Source organism: Chlamydotis macqueenii, chromosome Z (assembly GCF_036417535.1).
Source record: "Chlamydotis macqueenii isolate bChlMac1 chromosome Z, bChlMac1.mat, whole genome shotgun sequence".
Lineage (NCBI taxonomy): Eukaryota > Metazoa > Chordata > Aves > Otidiformes > Otididae > Chlamydotis > Chlamydotis macqueenii.
In genome coordinates, this window is record NC_141593.1 from 68,609,700 (window position 1) to 68,629,717 (window position 20,018).

The 20,018-nt window shown below is 40.0% G+C and overlaps 1 protein-coding gene across 3 annotated transcripts in view; it reads right to left on the reverse strand.

The window, feature by feature from the left end:
* Positions 1–20,018, reverse strand: part of ELAVL2 (ELAV like RNA binding protein 2) — an 84,042-nt gene that overhangs the window by 23,817 nt on the left and 40,207 nt on the right. For 2 of the 3 annotated variants that reach the window (XM_086770096.1, XM_086770095.1), the window contains exons 2-3: positions 18,302–18,392; positions 15,648–15,888 (exon numbers count right to left, since the gene is read on the reverse strand). In XM_086770096.1, the coding sequence (XP_086626222.1) occupies positions 15,648–15,888; positions 18,302–18,373 (313 nt within the window). In that variant the 5' untranslated portion in view covers positions 18,374–18,392. The remainder of the gene's footprint in view (positions 1–15,647; positions 15,889–18,301; positions 18,393–20,018) is intronic. The other variant, XM_086770097.1, reaches the window with a different exon arrangement.

Sequence of the window (20,018 nt, forward strand, 5' to 3'; positions counted from 1 at the left end):
TCCTTTGGAAGCAGCTGCAACAGCCACAGACAGTAGCTTATCTTCTAAAGCTTTAATATACCTGCCACGTTACAGCTAAATTCCTCCATGCTGCACTTCCAAAAAGAAGGAAAGAAAGGACAAAAGCCTTCAGACCAGACAGCTTCCTTGAAGGCCAAGTTAAAGAGGTCCTCTCCCTTTGACTACTACACCCATAAACCTGGAGAACAAGTGAAGTAAATAAAAGAGTGGGACTACAGCATGGAACAACAGAAAACTTCTATAACTAGACAGATAGGCAAGAATGTCTCTGTGTAGTTGCTTCCTCCTGCAGTGGCCAAACGACAACAATCTATTTTATAACAGACATCGGAGTGCAGAATGGCTGTAAAATGCTTCTGTTACAATTTCAACCCACAAGCTACCACTCAGTTTCAGGAGGAACATGCCCTAAAGACCGTAGGCACCTCAGAACCAAGACGAAATACTATTTCAGACACAAGTGCCAAAGGCAGCATCTTCAACAGCTCTTTACTCAATGCTGCTGGGCTGGATGCATAGTAAGAGACAGTTCAGTCATCTGAACTATGCAGTCCTGTTAACCAGAGTTTGCCTGAAAGTGCTCAAGTGTCATTTACAATCTGCTACACCTTAAAAGAAAGGCGTGAAAAGTAGACAAGTATGAGCTTTAGCTTAACAGATGTTAAGTAAGCCCTTTCAAAAGCTACTTCTAAAGTACTGTGAGAGCTGTTATCACCCAGGAAAAGTCCTTGTGAGGTTACAAGCACACAGTGAACTCAAGTGCTGCATTTTCAGTAGTCTAGCAATATTTTATCACTCCTGAAAAAGACTGCATATATTTTTTTTTGTGTAGCATCATGATAAGAGAGCAGCTGATTAGCACAGTAGTTCTATTTCATGACTGACTAAAGCATCTTGGTAAATTATGAGGTCTTCTCTGAATGGTTTTTCGGGCAGAAATATGAAGTTTGACCCCAGAAATTTCTGGCCAATATCAAGCCTCCTTATTTTCTGCTTTTGAAGTCTCCTGCTGTCCAGTTGCCCACTGAATCTATGTCCTTACGATTCTCCTCTCTAAATAGCAACTGCTGAACATGATATTCCTACATGCATAACTGAGAAGCCTGTCTTCCCAGACAAAATCCAGAGCCAATACTGTAGGACTTGATCTTTGCTTGAGCACGCAGCTAGTATTTTTTTTCAGTACTGCTCCACTAGTATAGAATAGTAGTATTACCAGATGACTAGTAGGTGCTGAAAAAACAGCAGCTTTGGTACTAGAAGAGTTTCTACCACTGCATTTGTTCCCAGGGTCAACTACGTGCATTATTTTAACACGCTCTCCCTGCTCGCATGAATCAAAACACTTGCCTTTTAACAAAGCTGGAAGATGCCTTCGTAACCTTGGCACACCCACCACACGAGGGAGTCCTTGGCTGCTGTTTCCTATCAGAGCTCTCCAATACCCAGTGCAAAGGCTGGGAAAGTTACCTTTTGGAAGTAACTTGATTAAGCTGCCAGAGCACCCAGCTAATCCTGCACCTTGTCTGGAGTTCCTAAACATTCCTGTAAGGTCTGCGGACCAAACAGAACAGACAATCTACAATTTCAGATAATTGCTTTTTCTGCAAAAACAAAATAGTGCCAAAACAAATACTACAATCAGCTGAGCCCTCAAAACCTTTTCAGTGTGTACTCAATTTCTAATAAGGTAAGACTGAATGAGTTCCACAGAACAAACTGGTTCATTTTAAGGAGCAAGCGGAGCTAGGTTTTTAAGTTCCACTTCCCCTCCTCCACTTACTGATCTCCTTAACAGGTAAAAATAGCGTAAGAAAAGTAGCCTCACTAATTGAGTGCTATCAGTGCTAATTATAAGAAGAACTCAAAATTATCAAATTATCATCCTGATATGCATATTACATAGAAAGCGAAACCACCCAGAACACCACTTACATTTGGTTAATAACACATCTGAAAACTAATACATACCACTAAGCTATAAAACTAGTTTTATGATCTAGGACAAAAATTCACCAGAAACACACAGTTATCATACCCTGGAAAATTTAAAGTCTAAATAGAAGATAATACATATTTATGCATTTATTTTCTACAGAGCGCAATAAAAAAAATTAAGATAAGCATTTTTTAAAAATAGGATTTTTCTACAGTACAGTCATTGATTTCAGTATAGTGACGTTTCAGACACTTTAGGCTATTTCAAGTTCTGCAAAAAAGATCTTATTCCAAAATCATGAACTAAAGTAATATAATCCGCAAGAACTACAGCATCACGAAGAATAAAATACAAAAAACACCTATCTTCCAAAAAAATTACATACTATTTGCATCAATATATGACAGTGAAGAAAATACTTCTGAGGTTAAGTAATAAAGTCTAGAAGCTGAAACTCAATGTCTGTAAGTCTACAGGAAAAAAAAAAAAAACATAAGAATTCTAGCAGACTGGAGACATTTTTTATAATTTAACTTCAGCTGCATGTGCTACCTTCAGTGCTTTAACTCCTTGAAGATCTCTTGGCCAGTCCTTGACTAAAAGAGAACAGTCCATTCTTTTTTTAAAGCTGTAAATGTCTGTTTCTGTCTACGAAGTTAATTGACAAAGATCCACTAAATTACTGTAAGATAACAAGTCAGCTTCATATCTTTGTCAACCAAAGTCAAGTCCACAGCAACTTCCTACTAGGATTTATTCTGCTTTTCATCGCTCCTAGAAGTTGCACACACTGGTTGAAGAATGCTGTTAAAAGAAACACAACAGCATTACAGGCCTACATTTGAATTCATCTCATGGACCTATATAATTTTTCACAAGTCTCCTAGAATTTCAGAGAGCAGACGTGGTTCCCTGACCAGCACAAAAAAAAAAAAGCAGTAGAAGCACTGCATAAAAGACAGTGTTATGCTAAGATCAACCTAAAAACTGCAAGTAGTCACAGCCTATGATGTCCTGAAGGCAAGCCAGTGTGGCTGTAGGAAACATCAATAGCACTTCTGGCTTCAGGAGCATGAAAAATATGATAAAGAGTTTCAGATATCCAAGTAAGAAACACTCAAATCTTTTGTTTGTCTGGATTCGCAATTCAAGACATCAGAATGCTCTCAGGTTGATCCTCCTAAGAGACAAGCCCACCAATCACTCCTGTGCCAAGACAGGGGGATCATTCAGCTAGTACCAGCTCTGCTTCAACAAAAGTTACTGCATCTTCGTAAGTCACCACTGTCAACTGCATCTGATTTAAGCCACCGAGATTACCACAGTATTACTTTGGCACTGAATGAGGCTAGGACACACCCAGACATTCAGTTCACTTCACTGCAGAAGTGCACATAAAACTACCCACAGAGCTGTGGTCTAACAAAGGCTGAAGAAGTAAGCACAGAACACCATCAGTGTTGCTTTCTTCCCACTTATAAATTACCGCCCAAGTTTCACAGTCCTCTGAAGTCTGCATTAAGGCCTGAACTGCATTTTAAAAGCAGCTTCAGTAAAGTGAGGGAAACCACATGAGACACTAAACAATCCCCAATTTAACTGCAGTTTGCTCACAGTTCCAGTAGATGGATTCTATTTATCTAACACTTGTAACTCAAACACCACCGAGGCAGCAAGCTAAGCAGCTTCCAAGAAAACACCTGTAAACCATGACTGCTACTAGATTTCAATACTTGATACTTTGATGCCTCTTTCTCCCCCTTTCTCAGCTATTGCTCTGAATCTGGAAAAACTGAAGTTGAAGACTGAACGAAAAGGACCAAACACCAAAGTACTTGACAGTACTATAAGAAAGATGGGGACAAACTTTTTAGCAGGTCCTGTTGTGGTAAGACAAGAGGCAATGGTACTAGAAGGAGGTAGATTCACATTAGATATATGGAAGACGTTTTTTACAGCAAGGGTGGTGAGGCACTGGAACAGGTTGCCCAGAGAGGTAGTTGATGCCCCATCTCTGGAAACATTCAAGGCCAGGTCGGACTGGGCTCTGAGCAACCTGATCTGGTTGCAGGGTGCAAGGAGCAGGGGGGCTGGTCTAGATGACCTTTGAAGGTCCCTTCCAACCCTAATCATTCTATGATCATCATCTGCTGCTTCATCAAAAAAAACCTTGTTGATGCCAGATACAAAAATAAGGGTGCAGCTCCGGTTCTTCCCCACAGCCAGCAGAGAAAGCCAAGGGTAGGGAAAACTGCAGAGACCAAGATTGACATGAATCTAATCAAAGATGTTCAGTAAGCCAGATGAGACATTAACTGAGGGCTACTAACAGATATACCATATTCAAATAGGAAATCTCAAGCCCAAAAAACATAGATAGAAGCAGGGACTGCATGGGAAGGTGTATGGTTTTGTAGAAAGAAGAGTTACAGCGCATTTGCTTATGGACACTACAGAAGGCTGAACACTGGTAGTCTTGCCTGTTACAACCTCTCATGTTCAAAGACAACTAGTGACAACCACAAACAACTCACAAACTAGCTTGTCATATTGTAAGCAGAAGCTCCTTATTATGCTAAGGTGTGAAAGTATACCACGGAATTTGCTAAATCGGTTACTTTTTTTGAAAGCTGGCTTTACCCTTTAATTTTTACAATTATTAGTAGTAAAGTATTCTGTGCAGCTGAAAGGTTTGGTTTTTCGCAGTCAATCTGTCCTTGTCAGGAATATGGCCAGCAGCGTTAAATATTCTGCCCTGCTGTACCATCTAGTCACCTTAAATAATAAGTGGATGGATAGAGCATCTTCCTCTACTGCTGGGCTGTTTAGAAGCATATAGTAATCTGCACATACAAGTAAAAAGCTAGCATGACAATTGAATGCAAATTATTTTCCCAAACTTCACATTAACACATACTATTGTTGCAGCTTTGTTTTGTTTTACTTTCAGACTCTGCTACTTAGTCTCAAGAGTTTTCAGAGACATCCTGAAATGTGCTATGAGGAATCCCCTTTAGGGTACACTGTGCAGAAGTTAACTTCCAGTGTTGCTATCAATTGTATGTTTTTTTCCTTATCTTTACTGATGATCAAAAAAACAGTAACAAAATGATAAATTGCTGACAAAAGACAAATTATTCCCCTAGCCTATATGTTAACTGTCAACTCAGAAGTATGTCCTTCGAAGTATGTCAAAGGAGAATATCCTCCTTTCATTTTCAATAGCCATTGTTAACAAACAAGAACAACTACTAATCTGCAATACTGAGTAGTAGAAAACAAGCTATTTCTCATTGTAGTTGGTAAACACACAGGAAAAGGACATGCTGGAGAAAGCTGACCTTTTATTTACCTGAAACTGAAATATGTTTCCACAAAGTAATTCTTACAGAAACACAGCAAAATTCTTCTAGAAGGAAGCTTTTTTTAGGTTTAAAAAAAAGGGGGAGGCACACAGAAATCAATGCATCTTGATAGAGATGCAAGACTTTATAGCCATTATGCAGCAACATCAGGCTTCAAATGCATTTCAGAAACAGCTGTGGCTTAGCCTGCATGAAGCCATACATACCAGAAAGACCACGAGAGAAAAAAGGAACTTTTATCTTCAATAGCTCCAGAAACTCAGATGATAGGAAAGAAGTCAGATTACAAGTCTCCTTCTGTTTTAGTCAGTTCCACCAAATGTCTCAGGTCAGAAAACAGTAAAAGCAAAATAACCAAAACAACCGGTCAATAGTGCGTAAGGCTTAAAGGTAACAGGGCTGTGCCTTTGATAAATCTAGGAGCTGAGGGTTCTAAGGAACTTGAGGATACACAAGCCCATGGGACCTGACAAGATGCATCCACAGTTCCTGAGGGAACTGGCAGATGAAGTCGCAAAGCTGCTCTCCATCACATACGAAAAGTTACGGCTGTCTGATGAGGTTCCCACTGACTGAAAAGGGGGAAACTAACCCCCATTTTTAAAAAGGAGAATCAGGAAGATACAGAGGGCTACAGGTCAGTCTCACCTCTGTGCCTGGCAAGACGATGGAGCAGAACCTCCTGGAAACTATGCTAAAGCACACAGAAAATAATGCTGTGACTGGCGACAGCCAACATGGCTTCACTAAGGACAAATTGTGCCTGACAAATCTGGTGACCTTCTATGATGGGGTACAGTATCAATGGATAAGGGAAGAGCAACTGATGTCATTTACCTAGACTTGGGCAAAGCATTGACACTGTCCCACAAGACATCCTGTCTCTAGAGACATGGATTTGACAGATGGACCACTCTGTACATAAGGAATTAGCCGGATGGCCACACTCCAAGAGCTGTGGTCAAAGACTTGATGTCCAAGTGGAGACTGGTGATGAGTGGTGCTCCTCAGGGGTCTGTATTGGGACTGGCCCTGCTTAACATCTTTGTTGGCAACATGGACAGTGGAGTAGAGTCCACCCTCAGCAAGTTCACCAACAGCACCAACCTGTGTGGTGCAGTTGACATGCTGGAGGAAAGGGATGCCATCCACAGGGACCTTGACAGGCTAGAGAGGTGGGCCTATGCAAACCTCATGAAGTTCATCAAGGCCAAGTGCAAGGTCCTGCACATGGGTTGGGGCAATCTCAAGCACAAATACAGGCTGGGTAGAGAACAGATGGAGAGAGCAGCCCTGAGGAGAAGGACTTGAGAGTGCTGGTGGACGAGAAGCTCCACATGTGCTGGCAATGTGCACTTGCAGTCCAGAAGGCCAACCGCATCCTGGGCTGCATCAAGAGAATTGTGAACAGCAGGCTGACAGAGATGATTCTCCCCCTCTACTCCACTCTCGTGAGATCCCAACCTGGAGTACTGTGTCCAGTTCGGGAGCCCCCAACATCAGAAGCACATGGACCTGCTGGAGCGAATCCAGAGGAGGGCCATAAAGATGATGAGAGAGCTGGAGCACCTCTCCTATGAAGATAGGCTGAGAGAGTTGGGGCTGTTCAGCCTGGAGAAAGCTCCAGGAAGACCTTATAGCAGCCTTCTGATACTTAAAGGGGGCCTACAAGAAAGCCGGGGAGGGACTTTTTACGAGGGCGTGTAGTGAGAGCACAATAAAGAATGTCTTTAGACTGGAAGAGAGTAGATTTAAATTAGACCTAAGGAGGAAATTCTTTACCATGAAGGTGGTGAGGCACTGGAACAGGTTCCCCAGAGAGGTAGTGGATGCCCCATCCCTAGAAGTGTTCAAGGCCAGGCTGGATGGGACTTTTGAGTGACCTGGTCTGGTGGAAGGTGTCTCAGCCCATGGCAGGAGTTTGGAACTAGGTGATCTTTTAAGATCCTTTCCCATACAAACAATTCAATGGCTGGTAAGATTTACAGAAGTTGTTAAAGGAATCATAAAATGAAATATAAGATCCGAGCTGTATTTTTTTCAGTTATTTTCTCTTTACATGTGGATTGAAGTATTATGTCACTAAAACTAGAGGCTTGCACATTTTTGTTCAGTTGCCTTTTACAACCTCCTACCTACTTCTATTCACACTCAGCATACTCCAGGAAGACAAAAAATTCCATAGAAAACAGTAAAATAAATCCTTTTCTGCAGCTGCACATGAAGAAATGTCAGCCTGGCAAATTTGTATTGTAAGAACTGCCAGTTGAAGTGTACTGTGATGACAGAAAACAAAATACAGAACTCAAGTGCTTTCATATAGCAAGGCAAGTATAAATACATGAAGCCAAATAAAGTTCTTGCACATGTTTTAGGTCTTACTTCTACAATACAATATACTAGCTGCTTCAATACATAATGGTCCAACCACAAACCAGTCACGACCACCTGCAGCTTCAAGCCTTATTAGTTGCTATTCTGCCTGTGGTGGCTGAGAGGAAGTACCTATGTTCTGCAGGGATACTCAGGTCCTTATAATCCACATGACATCCTTGGAGTTTAATGGACTTCATGGTGTGTAAGTCAGTAACACTGCCACCCAAAGTGAGGTAAACTTCACTGAAACATCTTGATTACTATACACTGCAGTATTCTCAACAGCACAGTTACCCTGAAAGGCAGTGATGTCTATAAAAACTTCCAGATTATTCAAGGTCTTTTAACATACACTAGTTTCCACTAGAATTAACATTTACTCAAACAGTTGGCCTAGAATTGCTAGGACATAACAGAAATATGTACCTACAAGCACCTATGAAAGAGTATGCAGTGATAAGACATGCCAAAGCTGCCACCTGGGACTCTCAAGGTGGAAGCGAAGAGCACTTCCCCTGCTACAAGCACACAAGATAGCCCACATCACTAGAAGGTCAGTGCCCATTTACAAGACTCCCTTTCACGGGCTTCCTGTAAGTTCCTGCAGTCACTGACAAGAGTGCATTTTAATTTGTCTGCAGAAGAGTGTACATCACTAATTCCCATGAAAAGCACAGCACTTGCTGCAAAGCAGAGTGATTTAATGAAGATGATGTTCTGATTCACTACATTTCAAAAAGGTCCCTAATCATATTTAGCCTTACAAAGAGAGTCACAGTTTTAAAACATTAAGTCCTTGTTTATGCTGTATATTGAGATGAGCTCTAATTCAGGTTAATATACAGATGAATAAACTGTTTAACCATTTTAAAAATAGCTTGTTTCCACAATATCAGTAGTAAAAACCGACTAAATAGGCAACTTAACTGAATCCCTGGAACAGACTATGCTGATTTATTCAATTTTTTTTTGCTACTGTTTTATTTGTAAAAACAAAGCCTATAAACTTCTGAAAAGTCAAGACAGTGTCATGTCTGCAAAGGAATGGAAAGAAAGTGCAAAGACAATCAAGTGCTATCTTGAGTAACATCATTTCCACCTGCTTGCATGACTCACTTCCAGGAGACATGTGAAGTGCAATAAATTATGCAGTTTATCACAGAAAAGCACAGTAAATGCCGCTGAGTCCTTTTCAGTAACATTAAATAGCAATACGCAGAATCAGAGAATAGTAACTATAGGATACAATATTAACAGGTTTAAGATGAGTCTCCATTAATAGTGCTCTGGACTCCCGCATGAGGCCTCGCTGAAAACGTAACTCCTTCAGGATTCTTCTTGCAATTGAGACAATAGGACAGTACTCCAACCACCAGCTAAGTAGGCCAATGCTCTGCTGTTGCACTTTCTTCCAACCAGGACATGAAGTTCAAAATTACTTTACTACCTTTGTGCTATAACACATTGCGTCCCTAGGCCACAACAGACACTGCATTTTAACAGCTGCAGAGTTCAAAACATGGACTATCTTGAAAATTAAAAAGTTGATGTTAAGAACAACCCTCCTCTTCACACCCACCCCTAGAAAATCTGTCCTTTAAGGTCTTAAAACAATCACCATATATAAACTTGCCTTCGATCCCGCTGAGTTTTTATTCTTGATTTTATGTTCTAGTCAAGGTCTGCACAAGTCATCCTGCTGGTAAGACACAGTTTGCCAGGCAATAACTTGTCTACATCCCTGCCCAAATCAAAGATTGTCAGGCTGCCAGAACTCATTCCCTATCTCAGCACACCACTAAGCAGCAGCTAGCAAGAGTTCCTGCCTCTCACAGACTCAGTACACCACAAAAGAGCATCCAGCTTCAGATAGCTCCTCCTTTAGCTGTCAAACTACTCTACACTCCCACCACAAGTGTACTCAAAACTCTGCAGAAACATCTGACTGATTAGTGATACAGGACTGCAAACATCATGCACATTGGGAGTAAAGACTGAGAAGGAAAAAGTGCTGGGGAGGTTCACAAAACCAGTAAACTTATTTTGGACAGGGGTAAAGTTGTGTTTGTCGGTTCTTTCATGTGGTCCTCCCAGTATCAGGCACTTGGGCTACATAAGCAAATACCTGGAATTCCAGCTACTCACTGCTCTACCATCCTCCAAGTTGTTTTTTTTTTTTTTGTGATGGGAATGTTTAAAGCTTCCTACACTGTAGATAAGTAGTCACTTTGTAGACTAAGCCACTCCACAGGTACACCATACTATTTGTCTCCTATTGCTTCCCCTGGGACATTAAGAAAAAAAGGAAAACAACTTGCCTAGTTTGTCTCCTACCTCAGGACCACATACAGTACTTCAAAGCAGCAACAAGTCCAGAGTCTCAGATTAAGGCTTAAGTATATGACCATACTTTCTTCACATATTCCTGTAAGATTAGTTTAGATGCCCTGGAATTGGTCTTACATTAAGGCAAGTGAAAGACTTCGGCTTGAAGAGTAAGCTAACACTCTTCAAAGCAACAGTGACAAAGCAGCTTGAAAAACCTGATTGCCCAGGCTTAACTGAACAATTAGATCACCCTGAAGCTTAAAGTTCACATACAGAAGTCAGAAGCTTTGCAGTGGTACTGACAAAACTTAACATTTCCAACAGCTCTGCTCTTGCCAGACATTAATGTGAGCTGGTTTTGCATTGGTATGACAGGAGTGGAGGCAACTACAGAGGTTAACAAGCTTCATATGCTTTAGATTCAAGCAGCCAGTCAGACAACAAACTTCCTACTGCTTCCACTGAGACCACACAATATATTTCCCTCGATTACCAGAAGATTTCTGTAGAAGTCACAGCAAGTGTAAGAGCCATCACTAAGAAATCAGTGTTCCATCAGAGCACCTACCCTATAGAAAGAAAAATCCTTCTCCATCTCATAGCCTCCGTTGTTTAGACAGAGTACAACTCAGCATTGTCACCAAGTGTTTCCCCAGATTACACTAAAGGAGAGTACTCTAACCAAGGATCTGACAGCACAGAGTCCCTCCTACCATTGCACTGACTCAATGCATATACATTGCACACTGAAGGGTGACCGATTTTATGAGCATATGATTATTATAAGAGAAGACCAGTACAGAAGCTTTGAAGCTAAGAAAACTTAAGACCTTCTCCCAAATTCATGACATCTAATTTCAGCCTGATGTTAGAGTATGAACTCCGCAAAGTTTTAGTTCAGCACCCTTTAAAATCTTCATTAGTACTAAGGTTTAATTTCTCTGCATTCAGTAAAACAGAGCAGCTATTTTAATTCCTGTTGAGAACACTTTCAGTTTTTCCATTAGCTAAGCAAGTAAAACTTCCTTCAGCTACCGGTGTTGTCCCAACAGCAAGCTGTACCCATGAACTACATGGTTGGAGACAGCCAGCAGGAACCTTTTGCAGTTCAGCTTTCTCCCTTGTCTCCTTCACAATTAAACCCTTTGATGAAAATCAATAAGGGATACACTTTATGTTGACAGTATATTGCAAGGAACTATAACCATTGGGTGAAACAATTAAGATATTGTTTTAACAAATTCTACTCCATGGAAAAAAGTATCACTGAAACTACTGGAACAGCCCTTCAGAAACAGGGCTTCAGATGGCTCCCATGAAGTTAAAAAGTGAACTCCAGGGTGCCTCCCTTCCCACCAACAGATTTTTCAGAGGCAGGGAGGCCGTCAAGGTCAACTCATTTCAATCCTGAAGTGTGCAGACATCTTCAGAGAACTGGAGCACTGCTACAACACAGTCCTAAATGCACTCTAGTGTTGCATACATGACCACAGACTGAATATTAAATAATAAGGTGGGAGACAGCTTCATTCAAATCCACAGGATACTCTGACAAGTGTTTGGGTCAAGATGGCAGTAGCCATCTTTGATCCCTCTGAATTTCAACACATGCCATTGACAACCCAGTATGTAGCAGGGTTTTCAAGTCTTAAAATTTACTAGTGGGTTACATTGGGACTGGGACTCTCAACACCGTCTGCCAACACGGACAGAGAGGTTAAAATTCTTTTCTTCATGCAATGTTTCACTGCTGACTAATTGTTCTGCATGTTTCTTTTCCTTCACTCATGCAGATCCTATCAGATTTCTCAGTGTTCCTACATTGGAGCTGTCTCATCTGCTTGGCAAATAGCTCAGTTCCAGCATATCATAAATGAAGTTTCACCTCATACAGTAGCCAGAGGATGCATCCAATATTGATATGGACCAAACGGAATTAGACAGTCAAGGGCAAAACAAAGTTTTGCCCCTTATTAATTCTCATTTGCAGTTTAGCCTGAAAGTATATTTCAATTTCTATGCTCCTCTAATCTTCTCATCAATCATAGGTATTCACAAAGTATCTAGTATTAATGACAGTTAATTTAAGATAAAAAATTACTGATTTAACACAGGAATTAAACCAATACAATTCTGAAATTCATGCCAAGTCTCTTCCTTCATAGCAAGCTAGTCACAGTCCCTGTTATGAACTGTAGAAAGAAAAAGAAAATTTGCTTTTCACGAACTCTGTAGAAAACCTGAAATCGAGTAAGAACAGAACTGGAACTAGAGCATTCTCTCTCCAGCCTCCACAAACACAAGATAATCTTGCTCCAGGCTACTTAAATCAGAAGTATTGCTCCCAATGCAGTTATAAGGTCAGACACCACATTTCTCAGTCTCATTTATAGTAAAACCTTACAGAACAAGACAAATGCAATGTTTTTGCTGGCAGCTGAATATATACCTCAAAGCTGAGGAGCTCCTCTCTGATAAAGGAGAGATACCAACTGTATCTCCAATAGTTCCAACTCTGGAGTTCTCATCTACTAACAATGTAGTTAAATTCAGGATCCTTAGACATCTCTCCATGCTATACAGAAAACATCATACCTTCAAACAAGAAATCTGCAATTAAGTCTTGCTGCATTCTGCTCCCAGGTAAGGAGCAGCAATGTGAGCTTCTAGCATACAAAACATCAAAACCATCCTGTAAGGATGTGGGCAATTTGCATACCCATCATTAAGACTTTGAGGCTCGCTTCTGTGTACCTGCAGCAGCCTCCTAATTGGGAAATGCACGTAGTTCTTTAAGCAACCTTAATAAGGAATGCTAAATATGCAAACTCAGATCTGCAATACAGAGATAAATACTTTCAACAGCTATCCCACTAGCTGACTGGGTATCAGCTGTAACTTTCCAATCCTGCAGCAAAAGGTCAGGAAACAGCTAAGCAAAGGCCCTTTTGTTTCGAAGCACAGAAATCATTACATATAGAGAAGACAGGCTTTTTTTTTCCTGCATCAATCAGCCTTCAGCTGAAGACAGTAAGGCATCAGCCCAGTCTAGTTTCTTTGGCATCCCCAAGCACATTCTCTATTCTTCACAAGAGAAGAGCAGAAATTGCTCTGGGGTTTGGTCAGTCCAGAAGGACTAAAAGCAGTGGCTTCAGTAGCCAAAGCTATCACACTTTAGCTAGTGGAATGGTTAAATCTGTAATGTCTTCAGAGCAAGCCATCTGCTGTGGGAAAAAGTGCTGGTCATTCAAACCCAAAGGGGAGGCAAAGCAACCTTCATTCAAAGGCATAAAAGTCAGCCAGAGACTATTCAGTAAGAAGGAAGCCAAAGGGTCAGTGTTGGGCTTTAGGGACTCTCATAGCTTGACTCATTTTTCTGCCACTAAATGGCCCCTACCTCAGCAAGGGTAAGTTGTCAGCAACCACTCACTGAAATGGGGAACAGCCACGAAACACAGCCTAATGAATTCGCCAAGACATAAGTATATGTTCTGGCAGTTATCTTTTAAATATCATACTGCTCACGCAGGTTTCCCTTGGTTTGGGGAAATTTACTTTTGAATTTACAAACTGTGTGTAGAACAGTCAGTAGAAAAGATCAAGACTTAAAAAATCCCATACTTGCAGTCTCAGAAGTACAGCATCACCTCTCCAGTCCTGAGTATGGACATATTTCCTTGTCTTTAGTTTCTACTTTGTAAGGTATCTGAAGTCAAGTCTAAAATTGACTGATGCTGTATAGAGCTGAACTGCAGCAGGTCCAAGAAGTAGGGCTTGCGAATCCACCTTGTGACTGGGGATACAGAAGTGTAGTTCGACAATAAAACTTTAGAGGACAGTAGCCAAAAGTGACCAAAGTAAAAAATATCCTGTTATATGTAACAGGTTGTTCCAATACCATGCACAAGTTAACAAAAAAAAAACCACCCCAAACATTTAGACACGGTCACAAATGCTGTCTCCAGCAAGCAGAGAATGGTGACAAAAAGCATATTCAGAAAAGATGGTGATTATTCAGTAATCCTAACAGTATTTTCACTGATTACGTATTAGCAGAATGGAGGTATGAGCACCAGCAATTAAAAACTACTTTGTATTATTCAAAAAAGGTACAGGCTTTAGCTCTGTCTAAAGTTAGTCTCACTGTACAGCAGACTAGTTGGTCAAATTTAGGAGAAGAGATCCCTAACTTAGCTCAGTCTGGTGACCCTCAGTAGATGCAGATCAACAAAACACTTGGGAAATACTTCCCTTAGTGTCTTTTTGCTGCCAGATTCTTGTTTAAGCACCATCCTTGTACTGATGTAGTGTCTGCATCAATGTGGGAAAAGGTGGCATAACTTCATTCTGCTATGCTAGAGGAGCAAACATGTCATCAGGACAAGAGAAGAAAGCATTACTACATGCCAAATACAAGTCCTTCCTTGGATTGGTGCAGAGCTGCCTGAAGGTTTTTAGGCCCTGTTCTCCACTACTCATGTACACAGATGGGGAACACATTTCTCCAGCACACCCAAGCCATCAACACAAACATGCATAGCAGGGGCTGAAGCCACATACAATCTGCATCAACTAAAGCTCTGTCTTCCCACTGTTGCTGCTCAGGGAACACTGAGTCACAAGAAGTTTTCATTAAGGATGAGAAAAACATTCATGTTCTCCCACTACCTTTCAGTAACAGGAAAGTATTGGCTTCCATCTCTTAAACCAAAGCATAGAGAATGTGCAGCCTCAAAGAGATATAGTTTTAAATACACAGAAGCTAACCAGCACATTCAAGAGTTGCAACCAAGGACATAAGATGTGTTCTTGAAAGCTGGATATTTAATGACTCTGCAAAAAAAAAAAAAACCCAGGAAATAAAATACCAAAGTCAACATCACATAAGTGGTACATGAATGCTTTTTAATTTGAGAGAGCCGAGAGTTGAAAAAAACGGAGATGAGAAACTGAACTTTGCCTACCGTACTTTCATTCTTCTTTTAAAGTACAGGCATCCATCTGGTAGTTCTTTCAAAGTTAAACAATACCTGTGACCTGTGCACCAGCTGTTGCTAAAGTACTAACAGAACACATCACACTTCAGTTCATACTTGCACTCTCAGCATGTACTAAATTCAAGTGTGTATCCTAAAGAAATTGCTCAAGTGCTGCAATGCAAAAGCGTCTTTACCTACAAAGCTGAATAAACAAAGTCCACCCTTTTCCCAGTGTACAATTTAAATTATCTTCATCCCTACAAAAGGGAAGTTTTGCATCAAATAGGGCTAATGAAGTCACAACTCCAATGGAGCCGAACAAAACCCAAAATAAACCTTGTATAAAAATCTGATTTTCCACATCTGAATCTTCTTTCAGAAGTCTCTAAAGCTCAGAATATGTAAGTATCCTATTAGCATTTATAGCACCTCATACAAACCTGGATGAAATGCAAATACAGACATTTAATTTTGGGGTGTAGATTTTAGATAACAATGAACCTAAGTTCCTTCTGACTAGCATTATGAGCATCAGCTTCTTCCAGCTTTATTCCATGATTTAAAAGAATTACAAAACACCATCTGACAGCTTACTGTCTGGAAAATGAAGAGATGCAGAAAATCCCAATACCAACATACCTGTTATTTTGTCCCTGACAAGCTTGCAGGATTCTATCTCACCAATGCTGCCAAACAAACTCTTCAGCTCCTCTTGTGTCATGTTCTGTGGAAGGTAGTTGACTATTAAATTGGTCTTGCTGTCTTCTGTGTTCCCAGAATCAACCGGTGATGAGCAATTGTTTATGGTGGTTGAACCAAGGGCTGTGTTATTGCAAGTTGGTCCATTAGACAGTTGTGTTTCCATGGCAGCAATTACCTGCTGAAAAATACATAAAACAGGAATTATCAAAATTCCTATTTCATCATCTGTTAGGAGATTCCAGACAAGAATCTAAAAAGACCTGTCACTATGCAGAAGTGGCATACGCCTCTATGAAAAAAACCCACCAATGCAGAAAGATTTAATTGTTACTCAAGGCAATAGTTTAAAAATAGTGGCCAATAAAGATGCCACTGAAGTCTTCTAGGAGCTCTCTCAATTAAGTCAACACTCAGAACTTACAGTTTCCATCCTTCCCCACTCCCTTCGTTTAGGTGCATCACAGCCTTATTAGTATAGAAGTTATCAAGCAGATTCAGCCTGTTATAAGAATAATCAGTTCTATTAACTTACAGTTGACAACTGTAATGATATGAAATGGAGCTTTTAAAGTTATCATATTTGATTATTTTCAAAAAGAGGTAGGTTTTAACTGTATCTTGAGTCAATTTCTCATAAGCAACAGCAGAAACCAAGATTCAGTACTTTAAATAGATAAATTGATGTACTGAGATAGAAACCAAATTCTTCCTTGATAACTTCTAGGTCAACTTTCTGTCATCACAGGTTGGAAGCAGATTTCTAAATGCTTTTATTTTATTAAACTGACAATTCCTGGTTCTCATTTCTTCCCTCCCCTGCACCCTGAAAACAGTTAAATTTGATACTTTAGCTTGATTTACTTTTAGACATCAAAACAAGGGAGTGATCATCACTCCAGGAACTACTGTGTTTCACTTCAAAGTAACTGACTGTATGATTGGCAGACACAGCAGCAACCATTTGGAGAAGTATCAGTACTTGCTCACAAGCTACCACAGGTACAAAAGGCTCTCTGCCATCACAGTCAGTCACTGAATGGTAACAGTTGGTAAATACAGTGGATTCTTAATAAAACCCAATATCCAAGACTTGGGCAGCCTATCCTGTTTGAGATCAACTATACAGGACAACATCCAACAGAAAAGTCTATAAATTAATTCTTCCGTTAGAAACATTTCAAAGCAAGACTCGTCAAGAAGGTTCACTTAAAAAAAAAATCCGAACACTGAAAGACAGTAAAAATTTCTAGGAGGAAGGAGTTCTCACACAAAAAAAGCCTATTATAACACCACAGTGTAAACCTTTACAGGTCCTGACTGTGATTTATCTGTCCTAGCTGTCCTATTAAAAGCAGCACATGCAATCAATGCATACCCAAACAGCTGATTACGTCAACTGTACTCAGGAAGTGCAAATTTGAATTCCCTAAGAACATGAGAGGGGATAAGCTGAGTGTCTTAAACTACAATTCAGATATTCTTGGGAATACATTTCCATGTTTTGCATAAAGAAGTATTTTCCAAGGGGTTACTTCAGCACAACACAAAAAACCAGAAGATGCATCTATTAAGAAAAAATGTGATCTAGTTTTCCTGAGGAACTACAACTGGAATAACATTTTCTTCCTCTTGTGACTAACTCCAAGGGTTAACCTGCTCGTGGCACTGTGATGAAACAAGCCTGCTGAAAACATGAGAAAGTAGATGATCCCAGTTAAGACAAATTACTTTTTAAAACATTAGGGTACGTGGCAGAGCTAGCAGCTACAAACGCTTTGCTCTGACTGAGGCTCTCTAGGATTGCTTTTTCCCCCCCCTTTCTTTTTTCTCAAATTTAAAGTGTTCATTGATCAAAATTAGCAGGATTTAGCAAGGACAACAAATAATCCTCACTTAATTGCACATTTATTTTCATGTTCAGGTGGCAAGAACGAGATCCTAAGCCAACATTCAAATGAACAGCTGCAGTAGCCTGTGTGTGCTGAAATTACAGCATTTCTCAGCTATAGAACCATCCGCTCTGAATAAAGTTATATTAATGTTTTACAAATAATGCATATTCCATTGGTAGATTGAATATAACTGTTCATAAAACACAAAGCACTTCAGCAGTTACTAAGTATCTTCCAGCCAGAAAAATAGTTCAAGAGATAAACTTACAGTTTTCAAACAATTTCTTAGAATAAGACTTATAAATATACTTTTAAAATAGTAATCATAAATACAAAGTATACAGGTTTTTAAAGTTACTGCAATTTAGTATTCAGACCATACCAAAACCATTTTAGTACAATACTACTCTTCAATTATCCACTGGGTATTTTGAATTAGTACCAAAATCTAATTGACATTAGAAGAAAGGCAAGCCACTGCAGTGTAATTTCTACAGGAGATCACCATATTATAGAAAAAGATGTCATGGTACGCCAGTGCGCTCTAGGCTCTCACAGAATAGGGACACAACCTGCAGCCTATAACGAAACATAGAAGACAGTTAACATTCCAAATGGCAGATTAAAGAGTTTGGTATGGCCTCAGCACTATTAACATGAAAGAAGTAGCCTACAGAATTTAAGAAAAATCCCACAGACCCCAGTCCAAGGCTCTGCTGCCCACGAACCACTTCTAAGCAGAGAAGCCACATCACAGAGTCTGACTGCCATGTTAGTTTGGAGTTGCCGTCTGCAATATGGACACAAAAAGTACCGTATGTTAGATTAGCAAGATAATGCAACAAATCAGTTTGTACAAATTTACAGTAATTGCATTTATATTCCCAGCACGTCCATGCAGTGTGGCTTAATTGGATTTGAGGCAATTCCAATCTAATCTTTCAAAATTCAGTTCTAAAGTTATTTTTCTTACATTAAATAAGATTATTATTTTTAAGAAGATTTAAAAGATAATGCAGTCTATTTACCCCTGCACCTACCCTGGAAACTACCTGCAGAACCACATCATGTCTAAAAGGAACTATACCACAAAACAAGTTTTCAGATCTTCAAGACGGAACAAAGAGGAAAGACAGAAAACACAGTGAGTCTATTTTCCATTAGCATGTAAACGACCATGCACCATTGAAAAACAGCTCCCCTTACATGCCCTTCCCAGCCGAAAAAAAAAAAAATACACAAGATAAACTATTTTGCTAGAATCCTATCTGTTCTTAAAATCCTAGGTTTTAAAAATTAAGTAAATTAAAATCTTGCATAGATGGTATTCAGTAAGTTTCCTTGCAATATCTGTTTAAGAGTACCACTGGACATACAAGTGGCAGCAGAGTCACGGATTTCTCAGGTGGAATAACTGGGGCAAGATATGCAAGAGTTCTTCATAGGGTGTTTTTGTCCCCAAGCACACTGTTTGTTTTTAAATAAAACATCATTGCAAATTCAGTTGAGTTGAAATGAACAGTGCTAAGAGAATACCACAAAAGCTAATGGGCCATTTGCAGATGATTAGAAGCAATCAAAATGCTAAACATAACCACAATACTGGCACAAATAGGAAGACTCCTCACTGTTGCCACAGCTTGACACTGGTGTAAATACAAGAGACCCTTCTTGCCCCTGCTTAGTAGATGAGGTATGTCCAAATTTGATGAAAAAACAAGGACTCAGATTTTGGAAGGCTGCTGCATCCAGGGTTTATAAACACATATTTCAAAACAACTTTCCTGTTTTAAAACAGTGTAAGTTAGTCTTCATTTCAGTTTGCTACCAAAGTCCATATGGTTACCTGACTTCATGCCTGGTCTTTATTTCTAACTTACACTGATAATGGCCTTTAATCTCTTAATGCAAAATACTGATGCTTTAATACCATCGGCAAGCTTGCAAGCCATTCTCTCTGGTCTCAACCCACAACCAATGCTAACAACTGCATTTCTGAAGCTCCCCATTGTATACAGGCAAGCATGTTTGATAAACTGCTTATTACATGGAAAAAAAAAACCTGGAAGTCTCAACTGACTACTTTTAAGTCCAGACAAGCTTTATTAAGGACACTGCATTAAAGCAGCAATCTACAAAACTCCGTCCTGCGGAGACTGTAGTGATATGCACAAGATGATGCATTTGGGTCTCCATGGCTCTCAAAGCAGCACGATCTGACACATTATTTGCTTCCTGTCAGCCATGGGCTGCAGAAGGAAAACTCCAATAGGATAGGTCACATGTGTGAATACAACTTCAGTGTACTGACTACATAAACTTCACTGTACCCTTGAGCATCACAGCGGTTCTCAAAAAAAGCAAAGAGCATCTCTCATTTGAAGTAATTCTGGTTTGCATAACACGCCTATCTTCA